Raw genomic sequence first — 14,549 nt, forward strand, 5'->3', positions numbered from 1 at the left:
CAAAATTGCACATTTCCCCAAACTTTCTTATTTTTTCATTCTTAAACGTCTTCAAATCTACTAATATGGTCCCTAATCATCCATGATTCAAACCAACATAATTTATGGTCAATAGAAATTTCTAATTCATAGAAATTAAGTCATCAAAATCATCTTGTAACTTAGGGTATCCTAATATAAATTTATCATCAATCATTAATTTTATTCCTAATTAATCATTTTCATTAACAATTGAACAAGATCCATTTTACTAACATGCAAAACCCTAATCTTAGTATTCATAAGATCAAAACCTAATAAGGAAACATGCCCCAAGAATATTATGTACATATATGATGATGATCAATCCTATATCCTACGTTGATTCTTCATCAATGCTTGAGGCAAATGGCCCTTTTCCCTAAATTGATGGCTTGATGCTCACATTCCACCTTAATTACTTATTTTCTACCTTGATTGAAATAAAATAAAAAAAGGTTAGAATGAATTAAAATATAAACTGGAAATAAAGGGAGTAAAAGATGTCTTAACTTGCTAGATTTCAACATAGATAGATCATTGTTTGCCCTTCTTTTTGCCATCCAAATCGTGCAGCTTCTTCCACTGGTGGAAGTAGTCTGATTTTCCTCTCTAAATCAGACGAATATATAATTCTAAATCAATGGACCATTTTGGTCCTAACATGAAATAATGAAATTCAATCAATGCTCTTCTTCATGACAAATATCTCAATGGACCATTGAACATAGAATAATGACTTAGTTACTTAATCATTTTCCATAAACCTCCATTAGTCTTAGCTTGCCTTGAAATGCCATTTTATATTTGAAAATGACTTAAATTCCTTCCACGGTTTAAATGACCTTTTTACCCTTAACTTCAAATTTACGGGATATATAAATTTCATGGTATTTTTAAATTGTGATATTACATTAACATTTTTATTAGATTAATTACTAGTTATTTTGAATAAACAAAATAACATCTATATTAATGTTTAAATTTTTATTTTTTATTATATTTAGTGAAAAAAAATGAATATTAAGTTTTGTAAAAGATTCTGGTCTCTTTAATAATTTCAATGGACATCTCCACAAGCCAATAAATAATTTAAAAACAATGACCATAAATCAACTACATTTTTCACCCTTGAAGGTTTTCTATATAAGCAAGTATTGAATGCATTGTTATTACACTACCAACATAAATAACAAAATAAAAAAACAAAGAGGAAGAAGAGAATATGGGTTTCACTGAGAAGCAAGAAGCTTTAGTTAATAGCTCATGGGAATTATTCAAGCAAAACCCTGGCTATAGTGTTTTGTTCTACACCATGTAAGCTTTACATCATTTAGAGTATTTTTGACTTGTGCTTTTTTTGTTAATTGTTATTTGATAAGAAATGGTGTAAACTAACAAGAATAATTATAGTATATTGAAAAAAGCACCCGCAGCAAAAGGAATGTTCTCATTTCTTAAGGATTCGGCTGGAGTAATGGATAGTCCTAAACTTCAAGCCCATGCTGAAAAGGTTTTTGGAATGGTGAGTGTAATCCATCTTCAATTAAGTTTTGTTTTATTTTTTAGTTCTACTCTTAAAATACACAATTATTAAATCTTATTTTAAATAACAGATGTTATAGACATAATGTTTCATCCTCTTTTAATATAATATTTAATAAAATTATAAAATTTTGATTTTCCATGTTCAAATCATGTAAATTAGACCTTATTTAAATATCTAAAGTTATATCATATCCTTTATTTTAATCTAAATTTTACCCATATGATCTTACATTCAACCAATAACTTAGACCATGTTCAAATGTTAATGTGGCTAAAGGCTAAAGAAGGTCTTTCAAACATGATATTTCTTTGGTTGTGTTAGCATATAAAACTATAACTTAATTTGGATTATATAGATCTTAAGATATTTATACCTTTTAAATTATAGGTGCACAATTCGGCTATTCAACTTCGAGCATCAGGAGAAGTAGTTTTAGGAGATGCAACATTAGGTGCCATTCACATTCAGAAGGGAGTTGTTGATCCTCATTTTGTGGTATGTAATATAATAAAATAAAATAGTAGATGCATTCTTAAATATTTTATTTCCTAATGGTCATTTATTCTCAAATTTAGTAATACAACATTATATAATTAAATCAATTTATATAAAATTACTGTTGAACGATAAAATTATGTCATATATTAAATATTATTTGGCTCATGTATATTGAATAATTAATAAAGTGAGAAAACGGTGGTTAATATTGTAACCAACCATGATATGTTTCGGTACCAATAATTGATTTATTAATAATAATTTATATCACTCTTTTTTTTATATGAATGTTATTTTTTCTCTATTCTCTAAAATGATTTGTTTATTTTAGAAGTGCCTTCTCCACTAAATAAACTTAACTGACGTAACCAAAAAATTTGCAAAAAAATTATGGATTATTGCGATTAAGTTGATTTGTTTTCATTTCCTATTGTTTATTCTATTTAAAAAAATATTATAAAGTCTTAAAATAATTTTTTTTAATATATATATATATATATATATATATATATATATATATATATATATATATATATATTCTTTGAAATAACATATTAAATTTTAAATTTTATGCTTTATTGTTTCAAATTAACTAATAAGAAAGCATAGATAGGAAAATAATATTTGATATTAATAATTATAGATATTTATTTTGCAACATACCTATTTCCAAATTGTTAAAATTCTAATCAAAATTTAATGTTTTTGGTGCCTTTGCAGGTGGTTAAAGAAGCTTTGCTAGAAACCATAAAGGAAGCATCAGGAGAAAAATGGAGCGAAGAATTGAGTATTGCTTGGGAAGTTGCCTATGAAGGATTAGCATCCGCAATTAAGAAGGCAATGAATTAAACTTGTGATGATTTATATTTATAAATAAATTTAAGAAATAAGACTTGTATTACTAAATCTTGTAAAGCAAGTTTATATAATAAATATCGTTGAAACTATAACACCTGAATTCCTGTAGCATATTAGTCGTGATTAAATTTTTTTGTTGGTTGATCAACTTATGACGTTTGATTATCACATATGGGTAATCAATCACCTATGCAAAAATCTATTTTTTAGTATGTTCCATGAGGAATTTTTTAAGGCAAAATGAACAAGTGATCGATTACCCAACAGGAAAATGGAAACAATGAAGACTTTCTAAAACATTTTACTTAGCGACATGAAGTATAAGGATACTTATTGGTGGGTATTATGTTATTAGGTAAGGAAGGGTACATAAGTGGGATGTAAAGTGAGAATCCAACTTGAGTCAAGGTTATGGTTAGAGAGACTAAGTATTAAACCCTAATTGTGTAAACTCCTAATGGTAACATATGCGTGTACTATGTGAATGACCAGGTATATAAGAAAGTACCTAGATATAGTATGCTTGTATTATGTGAACGACCATCTATATAAGAAAGTACCTAGATACAATATGTATGTACTATGTGAATGACCATATATATAAGAAAGTACCTAGATACAATATGTGTGTCCTATGTTAATGACCACATATATAAGGAAGTAGCTAGATAAAATATGCATGGACTATATGAATGATCATGTATATTTTATCCCTACAATATATGTACTAGATTATATCACGAACCCTCTTGTTGATATGGTGAATAACAAAATTATTATGAGTTCCTTACCAGTTTAGATAACGAATAGCCATTGGGAGGACTATGGTTTTAGCGAGGAATACACTAAGATATGCCCTTATGTTTATTCTATATTTTTAAGATGATTAGATAACAGATAAATGTAGAGGGAAGATGACGTGGAGAGTCTTTATGTGGATGCCTTGTATTTTATTTATTTTGTATTTTTGTTGTGTCTACTATTTTGTTGTAATACATATTATGATGTAATCTCATATACTATTAGTACTACTTTATGCTATTTTGATGTAAAAATATAAATATGTTTAATACTTCAAATTGATAATTTTAGACATTATCATTTGAGGTATTACAATTGGTATCAAAGAAGACCGATTCTAGACCTAACCATGGGAAATCAAAAGTAAATTGTTTAACTTCTTACAGGTTTTACATAACTAATAGCCATTGGGGGGACTTATTGTTTTAGTGTGGACTCCACTGAGATATGTTATATTTGAGGGCATGTAAATTGATTCTTAATAACATGGTCATTTTATCTTCCTCATACTATTAGTTTCATTTATAAGAATATAAATCACACTTAATTCATGTTACTATAGGCAAGTCACATGGTCTCGAATTACTTGAGGTTTCTAAGTGATTTCTAATAACTCATGATTATGCTTAATCATAACAAAATATTATCCATCTTCAACTTGTTCCAAGTTTTTTTTCTTCATGTTAACTAAGTGTAGGGTCAACACATTAGCCTTAAGGATCATTAACCATCTAAAATTAGGGCTTTAGTGCATAAGAAACCAAGTTTTTTTGGGAGGGGTGATGGTCATAAACCAAATTGAAGAAGTCACCCTTAAACACAATATGCTAATTTGCTTAGAAAATGGTTACTAGATTCCCCCAATTATGCAATTCAATGAAATTGTATGAAAAATATTGACTTTATCCTCTAACTAGTAAGATACCCGTGCTTCCGCACGGGTAAATTTATTTAATATTGAATAAAATTTAATTAGATACGTATAGATTAAAAATGAATGGTTTAATTATAAATGAAAAATAATCATATAAATTCAATTATATTAAATAATCATATAAAAAAGATAGTATAAGATGGAGATGATAAATGAAATATTAACATTTAAAAATAAAAATTATCTCTCAATTAATAGTAATTGTTGATTAAAATAAAATAGCTACTATGTTGATAATGACCCGTGAAATAAAAAAATTATTTGATGCGATATAAAATATATTTAAAAACAAATGTAAAATAAACAATAATCATGGAAATTTAATTGTATTAAATAATAATAAAAAACCGTGTGATGGAGAAAAAAATAAAATAAAGATATCATCTCTCAAATAAAGACAATGATTGATTAAAATAAAATAGACATTATGTTGATAGTGACCCGTGAGATAATAAATAAATAGAGAAAAAAATTAAAATGAAAGTAAGAAAGTGTGAAAAAAATGTGAGAGAAATTTGAAATTTTAATTAATATAGAGAAAATGTGTAATGATCGATTAAAAAAATTAAATATTGAGTTGATAGTGACCTGTGAAATAATTAAATATTTTTGGGGATAATAATTAAATGATCGATTATTAATATTTTTTGTGATAATAGATAAATGTAGAAAAATTAAAATGAAAGTAAGAAAGTATGGAAAAATGAAATGTTAAAGAAATTTGAAATTTTTAGTAAGATTAAAATTTAAAAATAAATTTTTAATATTTTTTGTGATAATAAATAAATTAATAAAAATTAAAATGAAAGTAAGAAAGTGTGGGAAAATGAAATGTAAAAGAAATTTGAAATTTTAAGTAAGAGAGAGAAGATATGTGCTTGGGAGAAAAAGTTGAATCATAAACATGCAATTGACACTTGGCAAAAAAGTTGATTTTCATTGGACAATAGAAAAGTGGTTGGGTGATTTTGTTAGTTACTATTTTGTCCAATTTGTAGTGTAATATTTTTTAGTGAGAAGGGTAATTTTGACAGTTTGGTCAATTTCTTAGTAATAGATAGATAGTAGATTGAATGGTGTCTCCATTAGCATATTGGCTTATGTACAAAATTGCACATTTCCCCAAACTTTCTTATTTTTTCATTCTTAAACGTCTTCAAATCTACTAATATGGTCCCTAATCATCCATGATTCAAACCAACATAATTTATGGTCAATAGAAATTTCTAATTCATAGAAATTAAGTCATCAAAATCATCTTGTAACTTAGGGTATCCTAATATAAATTTATCATCAATCATTAGTTTTATTCCTAATTAATCATTTTCATTAACAATTGAACAAGATCCATTTTACTAACATGCAAAACCCTAATCTTAGTATTCATAAGATCAAAACCTAATAAGGAAACATGCCCCAAGAATATTATGTACATATATGATGATGATCAATCCTATATCCTACGTTGATTCTTCATCAATGCTTGAGGCAAATGGCCCTTTTCCCTAAATTGATGGCTTGATGCTCACATTCCACCTTAATTACTTATTTTCTACCTTGATTGAAATAAAATAAAAAAAGGTTAGAATGAATTAAAATATAAACTGGAAATAAAGGGAGTAAAAGATGTCTTAACTTGCTAGATTTCAACATAGATAGATCATTGTTTGCCCTTCTTTTTGCCATCCAAATCGTGCAGCTTCTTCCACTGGTGGAAGTAGTCTGATTTTCCTCTCTAAATCAGACGAATATATAATTCTAAATCAATGGACCATTTTGGTCCTAACATGAAATAATGAAATTCAATCAATGCTCTTCTTCATGACAAATATCTCAATGGACCATTGAACATAGAATAATGACTTAGTTACTTAATCATTTTCCATAAACCTCCATTAGTCTTAGCTTGCCTTGAAATGCCATTTTATATTTGAAAATGACTTAAATTCCTTCCACGGTTTAAATGACCTTTTTACCCTTAACTTCAAATTTACGGGATATATAAATTTCATGGTATTTTTAAATTGTGATATTACATTAACATTTTTATTAGATTAATTACTAGTTATTTTGAATAAACAAAATAACATCTATATTAATGTTTAAATTTTTATTTTTTATTATATTTAGTGAAAAAAAATGAATATTAAGTTTTGTAAAAGATTCTGGTCTCTTTAATAATTTCAATGGACATCTCCACAAGCCAATAAATAATTTAAAAACAATGACCATAAATCAACTACATTTTTCACCCTTGAAGGTTTTCTATATAAGCAAGTATTGAATGCATTGTTATTACACTACCAACATAAATAACAAAATAAAAAAACAAAGAGGAAGAAGAGAATATGGGTTTCACTGAGAAGCAAGAAGCTTTAGTTAATAGCTCATGGGAATTATTCAAGCAAAACCCTGGCTATAGTGTTTTGTTCTACACCATGTAAGCTTTACATCATTTAGAGTATTTTTGACTTGTGCTTTTTTTGTTAATTGTTATTTGATAAGAAATGGTGTAAACTAACAAGAATAATTATAGTATATTGAAAAAAGCACCCGCAGCAAAAGGAATGTTCTCATTTCTTAAGGATTCGGCTGGAGTAATGGATAGTCCTAAACTTCAAGCCCATGCTGAAAAGGTTTTTGGAATGGTGAGTGTAATCCATCTTCAATTAAGTTTTGTTTTATTTTTTAGTTCTACTCTTAAAATACACAATTATTAAATCTTATTTTAAATAACAGATGTTATAGACATAATGTTTCATCCTCTTTTAATATAATATTTAATAAAATTATAAAATTTTGATTTTCCATGTTCAAATCATGTAAATTAGACCTTATTTAAATATCTAAAGTTATATCATATCCTTTATTTTAATCTAAATTTTACCCATATGATCTTACATTCAACCAATAACTTAGACCATGTTCAAATGTTAATGTGGCTAAAGGCTAAAGAAGGTCTTTCAAACATGATATTTCTTTGGTTGTGTTAGCATATAAAACTATAACTTAATTTGGATTATATAGATCTTAAGATATTTATACCTTTTAAATTATAGGTGCACAATTCGGCTATTCAACTTCGAGCATCAGGAGAAGTAGTTTTAGGAGATGCAACATTAGGTGCCATTCACATTCAGAAGGGAGTTGTTGATCCTCATTTTGTGGTATGTAATATAATAAAATAAAATAGTAGATGCATTCTTAAATATTTTATTTCCTAATGGTCATTTATTCTCAAATTTAGTAATACAACATTATATAATTAAATCAATTTATATAAAATTACTGTTGAACGATAAAATTATGTCATATATTAAATATTATTTGGCTCATGTATATTGAATAATTAATAAAGTGAGAAAACGGTGGTTAATATTGTAACCAACCATGATATGTTTCGGTACCAATAATTGATTTATTAATAATAATTTATATCACTCTTTTTTTTATATGAATGTTATTTTTTCTCTATTCTCTAAAATGATTTGTTTATTTTAGAAGTGCCTTCTCCACTAAATAAACTTAACTGACGTAACCAAAAAATTTGCAAAAAAATTATGGATTATTGCGATTAAGTTGATTTGTTTTCATTTCCTATTGTTTATTCTATTTAAAAAAATATTATAAAGTCTTAAAATAATTTTTTTTAATATATATATATATATATATATATATATATATATATATATATATATATATATATATATATATATTCTTTGAAATAACATATTAAATTTTAAATTTTATGCTTTATTGTTTCAAATTAACTAATAAGAAAGCATAGATAGGAAAATAATATTTGATATTAATAATTATAGATATTTATTTTGCAACATACCTATTTCCAAATTGTTAAAATTCTAATCAAAATTTAATGTTTTTGGTGCCTTTGCAGGTGGTTAAAGAAGCTTTGCTAGAAACCATAAAGGAAGCATCAGGAGAAAAATGGAGCGAAGAATTGAGTATTGCTTGGGAAGTTGCCTATGAAGGATTAGCATCCGCAATTAAGAAGGCAATGAATTAAACTTGTGATGATTTATATTTATAAATAAATTTAAGAAATAAGACTTGTATTACTAAATCTTGTAAAGCAAGTTTATATAATAAATATCGTTGAAACTATAACACCTGAATTCCTGTAGCATATTAGTCGTGATTAAATTTTTTTGTTGGTTGACCATTTAAATTTGTGACATATTTAAAGTCAGGTTAGAATTTAAGTCTTTTTTCAAATCCTTTTAACATGAATTCGAGAGAAGTTTTAACAACACTGAGTTCTCTTCCTCGAACAATAAAATCTTTCAAACTCTTTTTAGTTCATTTTTGAACTCCTCTTTTTTAAGCATTTTACGTACAAAGAAAAAAATTCCATCAATACAAATCTTCATTTGATGTCAATCCCATGATTATTTCCTTATGGTGAAATTTTGTGTTGTTTCTCATAATCTTGTGTTGTTTCTCATAAGGAGAACATCTGCTTGCACTACAAACTAGTTAATTTGTGAACTAAATATTGTGCCAAAATTTTCAACACAACACAAGTTTGTCAAAATGTAATTTAGAATGTGACCATTTAAATTTGTGACATATTTAAAGTCAGGTTAGAATTTAGGTCTTTTTTCAAATCCTTTTAACATGAATTCGAGAGAAGTTTTAACAACATAGAGTTCTCTTCCTCGAACAATAAAATCTTTCAAACTCTTTTTAGTTCATTTTTAAACTCCTCTTTTTTAAGCATTTTACGTACAAAGAAAAAAATTCCATCAATACAAATCTTCATTTGATGTCAATCCCATGATTATTTCCTTATGGTGAAATTTTTTATTTTCAAGTTTAATTATATCTATTTGTCTTAAGATTTCTCATATTGAGTAGCGGGAAATCAAACTAAAAAGTTATAATCCATTATGTTGAGTATAATTCTTCTATAACTAAGGTAGTGAGTCCAAATTTCAGTTGAGCCATGTGTATAATGATCACTATTCTGAACGATAAGCATTTTTTCACACAAAGAAAAAATTATATACATAGGAAATCACAACAAGAATACTAACCTACACATTTATCAATAAATCTCTTCTAAAATGAAATTTAATAAACTTAGTATTGAAATTTAAGTACAAAGAAATATAAGAGTGACACCACAATTTATATTAGTTCAACCATTTCGTCTTTGCTTAAGGTATAATCTAGTCTTGATGGTAAAACTATATAAAAAAAAGTCTTCCACTATGTTTTTTAGGCTGTGCATGAGGTTTGTTACAAGAGTTTTGTTGCAAAAGTCCTCTAAGACCTCAACTTCAATAAATATTGATCTTGGATGTTCTTTACCACCAAGTCATATATATATATATATATATATATATATATATATATATATATATATATATATATATATATATATATATATATATATATATATTGAATTCGTACTTCTTTCCTTTAACTTTTAAACATCCATCTAGTATGTTTTACCAAAATCTAGTTTTGACTAAGCAAGTCCTTCAAAATCCTCTTTGAAGAAGCTTCACATACTTTGGATGCGAAGAACCTTTCTTATTTTTCTTTGGAATTATTCAAAATTCTCTTTAGAGAAACTTCTCGTACTTAGGAGGAGAAGAATCTAGTTTTTGATGTGTTCAAATATGAATAATTCTATCAAGCATTTTGAATTGCTACCAAAAATCTTAATTATGACATCAATTATGATTGTTAAGAAATACTTGTCTTCACTCGACAAATGACATATTTTTCAAGCAATTTTTTATTTTGCTTTAATTTATCTAAAAAACTCGAACTTATTTTTTCTACATTATTGAAGATTTTGAATGTTACTCCTGATGTACTAGTTTTATCTTGATGGTTTGGCATGACATTATATTTTCCAGCGAAGCCTACATAAAAGGAGGCATTGTATGTATGGTATGTGATATTGTCACTTTATGTTTGAAATTTCATTTTTTAAACTTAAGTAGATCTTAAATATATTCATTACACACATTCCAAATTTGATCCTTTAAATATAATAAAAATATTGAGGTAAGAATCAACAAAAGGAATATTATGGACCAAATGTAATTGCTTTGTTTAAAGCATAGGTTTATGTTGAACAACATATGTGATGCTTAATGAAACTTCACTATTTTTTGAAATTTTATGGATTGGTCATTTTTTTATAGATCATGCTTGAATATGCAAGAGAAAAGTGTCAGACATGTTTGTTGCAAAATCTTGGATAAACACAAACATAGTTATTTTCTCTACCAATTTTTTCAATTTTTCCTGATTTTCTTGAAACACGTTCATCATTTAAATTTTTGCAATAGCCTTGTATATAATTCTTTGGTTGTCATAACCAAATTTGAGCCTGTTGTTATTACATCACATTATGAATAAGATTTAGGAATCAAAATTCTTGTATCTTCATAAATAAAAGTGTTGGCATTTTTTCATCTTTAACATTTAAATTTTCACACAAGTGGATAACTTAAGAAAGAATAATGATCGAAGTATTTGTGATGTGTTGTTATTTATAATATGACAATAGAATGCAAAACTCAATTATTCATAATGTTGTAAAAAAAATATGAAAAGTCTTATATTTTCCAACATTTGAATTCTTTCATTTTTAGAGGTCTTGAAGTCATATTTCACCAATCATTTAGTTTTTCCAATCATTTTTCCATCTTGAATGATTGATGACTCAACACATCAAAATCAAAAGTTAAATAAAGAGATAAACACTAACTCATTTATATGGACACAACACTCATAATCCAAAATTAAATAGAGAAAACACAAACCAAATCATAATAATAACTAATTGATATGGAAACTAATCCTTTGAGATAAACTACAATACTTGTCACGGTTTGCTGCAACTTTATGTTTTATTTTATGTTTTCTTTATCATTCAAAAGGGACATAATATTTTCTGATTTCTTCCTTATATTGGGTCTTGCATCCTTTCCACTGGGCTCAACATATGCAAAACTAGAAAGTGTCTTTGCCATTCAAAATAAATGTTGTTTATGTATGAAAATGCTCTTATGTTGTACTCATCAATTGCATGTTCAAATCCATATGATACTAAATACTCTATAACAGTTAATGTATGACATCAGTAGAAAGAAAAGTGATTTGATGTATCAACATCAAATGCACTCAAAAAAAACCTCTCCTCTGTACCTTAAAATTTTAAGCAATAGAAATGTGGTTATAAATATATTTAGATATTGTTTCCTTGTATACTTATAGAAAATTATTTTCGGTTTCACTCAATCTTGTTCAAAGGACATTTATAACTGGTTGATATTCAATATTGGAAGATACAGAAATTGCAATAAACTAACTTACATAAGAAACTATATGAAAACCAATAGAAATTCTTAATTTTAAAAATAATGTAACATGAAAAGCAGTAGGGTCTAACACTTTTTAGTAGATGTTGCAATATCTGCTAGCACGTTACCATGAGGACCCAATGTTCATCATCAATTTCATCCAACAGCTAAGTTATAAAAAATGGTATGAAAAAATCAACACCGTAATACCAATGAATTGCAAGTTATGAGGCACTAGAATGATAATCACTCCACATTCTTATTCTTCATTCATCTATATAGCTATATATACAAAATATAATATAAAGGGAACCTTGACACAAAGTTAAAGTTGTTTACATATAAAACAAAATGAAACCAAAAACATCATTAACATATGCAATTCCCTTTTTAAGCAGTACCAATATGTTTTGCAGTTTTAATATGGATGCATTCCAATGTTTATATTTGTAAAGGAAAATGTATTCTCAAATTGATAAAAGATCCCTAAAGTTTGTGATTCAAATAGATTTCAATTACACGCAAGAATCTTTATAGAGAAAAATATTGGTATTAACGAAATATTAAAAATGATTTTATGTTCCAACACTCGTCAGCTTATTGACTCCTTCTCCAAATGATATATCAAATTCAGCTATTTTGTAAGGTCTTGACACCTAAAATAACTTCTCAATTTAATTACCTCCAAAGTTAAAAATGAATTCAGTGAAGATATTGTGAAAAGATAAAAATTGAAGGAAAATTCATCAATTAAGAATGTGATAAAACACATGGGCTTGCATAGTAATCTGAGAATATCAAAATCTTAACAATTGAAGTTTGTTTGTCTCGTCTCAAATGACCTCTCTCATTTTTTTAAAAATTTTTACTATTTATTTAAGATTTAGAGTCTTACATACCTATTAATTGATAGGGATTTGTGTTTAGACTTAAGGTGTAACATTACACCAAACTCATGAAGAGATTTTAAATATCAAACATACTAGAAGTTGAAAAAGATATATTCATATATGATGATAAACGTGTTACTACACAAGAAAAAGTCATAATATAAAACATGAATAAATACAAGCCATACTTTAACTTTTTCATTATCATCAGCCACAAGAAATGAGGATTTTGAGTTGCATGTAACTTGCAAGATCATATATATAATTGTAAAATAAAAGTATATTTTAACAAAGTAAAATCATACATAAATAACTGCTTTATAATAAGTTTATTATTTTTTTTAAAGTAAACAAATAAAATAATCTAAAAAAAAAAAACACACACACTTAGGAGAGAATAATCCCAAAATGCTTTGTAACTAATACAAAAAATTGAATTCGTATAGAATTTCCAAAGTATAAAATTAAAAGGTTACAAGGAAAAAATTAAGTTTACCTTTAAAAATGGATGGAAAAGAATATCAATGAAACAAAAGAGTGGCAAAATAGCGTCGACGATTAGAGAAATGGAAGGATCGAAGCATATAGTGAAGAGCGGAGGTAAGAGTAAATAAAAAGAAAAAACACTACAGAAACCAAAGAAGAAAGAATAAAGACGAATATTTGACAGAGTTGCAACGAATAATTTTAAAAAAACACACGCATTCAAAATAGATATGTGAAACACGACTTTCAAAACCGCCATAATATGATTAATACTATGCCAGTTCTAAAAACCGTTATAATATAATGTAAATAGTGACGGTTTTTGTTATACGTCATAACTAAACCTCTATAATTAATGCATTTTTTTGTAGTAATTCTTCATGCCCACTCGCCTTGCAGACCTGTTAGGAGCTTTGCGGATGAGGCAATAGTGAAATTGATGAGTTACTAATTTTCTAAGGAAAATGTCCATGTAACACATGCGTGATAGGTGTGCATATGAATGGTGAATATGTAGATGAAATAATGCACATAAAACTTAAAGTAACATTTGCAAAAGAGCTAGAAACAATGAAAAAAATAATCTTTAAGATGCAAAATAAATTACTCATAGCTATGATAAGTGCCAAAATGTTGTTATTTTGAGTATATAATTGTGGCACTTATCGATTCTATTCATTCCGTTTTTGTAATAAAATCCTCACTTTTGTGTATATATTCACATTATTTAGTTTTCATATGTTTTATATACTGTTTAATAGTTTTTCCTTTGTTTTTATAGGTATTCATGCTTATTGGAGCCTCGAGGAATAAAGTGTCGAAGGCACGGCTCCGATTGCGCGATTTTGGATCAAATAAGCAAGATTTGTGCAGAGAGGTCCGCTTAGCGGCGTCTAAGCGCGCTTTCCAGTGGCGAACCAATTTTCCTGGCCGCTAAGCGGAGGCTCTGGCCGCTAAGCGGAGCCCTGTTTACTGTTCTAGATATTTTTGTAATACGTGTAGTCCGCTCAGCGAGGTTTGGCCGCTAAGCGGCCGTAGCAGAAATTGTGTTTATATTTCTTCATTTGTAACATTTCTAGGGGATGGTTTTGGGAAAGTTTTAGTTCCAACTCCATCATTTTCATTCTTAGGTCAAGATTAGCTTAGAAAACAACACCGGGTCATACACT

At 27.1% G+C, this 14,549-nt stretch overlaps 2 protein-coding genes across 2 annotated transcripts; both read left to right on the forward strand.

Moving 5' to 3' along the window:
• Positions 1-1,177: 1,177 nt before the first annotated feature.
• LOC131617588 (leghemoglobin Lb120-34-like) lies at positions 1,178-3,015 on the forward strand. Its single transcript, XM_058888851.1, has 4 exons — positions 1,178-1,335; positions 1,432-1,543; positions 1,955-2,062; positions 2,786-3,015. The coding sequence occupies exons 1-4, from the start codon at positions 1,244-1,246 to the stop codon at positions 2,912-2,914; spliced, it is 441 nt and encodes a 146-aa protein (XP_058744834.1). The 5' UTR covers positions 1,178-1,243; the 3' UTR covers positions 2,915-3,015.
• A 3,925-nt stretch (positions 3,016-6,940) lies between these two features.
• Positions 6,941-8,786, forward strand: LOC131617589 (leghemoglobin Lb120-34-like). The gene is made up of 4 exons (XM_058888852.1): positions 6,941-7,098; positions 7,195-7,306; positions 7,718-7,825; positions 8,557-8,786. Exons 1-4 carry the CDS (start codon positions 7,007-7,009, stop codon positions 8,683-8,685), a joined length of 441 nt encoding a protein of 146 aa, XP_058744835.1. The 5' UTR covers positions 6,941-7,006; the 3' UTR covers positions 8,686-8,786.
• Positions 8,787-14,549: the final 5,763 nt, after the last annotated feature.

Source organism: Vicia villosa, linkage group LG7, assembly GCF_029867415.1.
Source record: "Vicia villosa cultivar HV-30 ecotype Madison, WI linkage group LG7, Vvil1.0, whole genome shotgun sequence".
Taxonomy (NCBI): domain Eukaryota; kingdom Viridiplantae; phylum Streptophyta; class Magnoliopsida; order Fabales; family Fabaceae; genus Vicia; species Vicia villosa.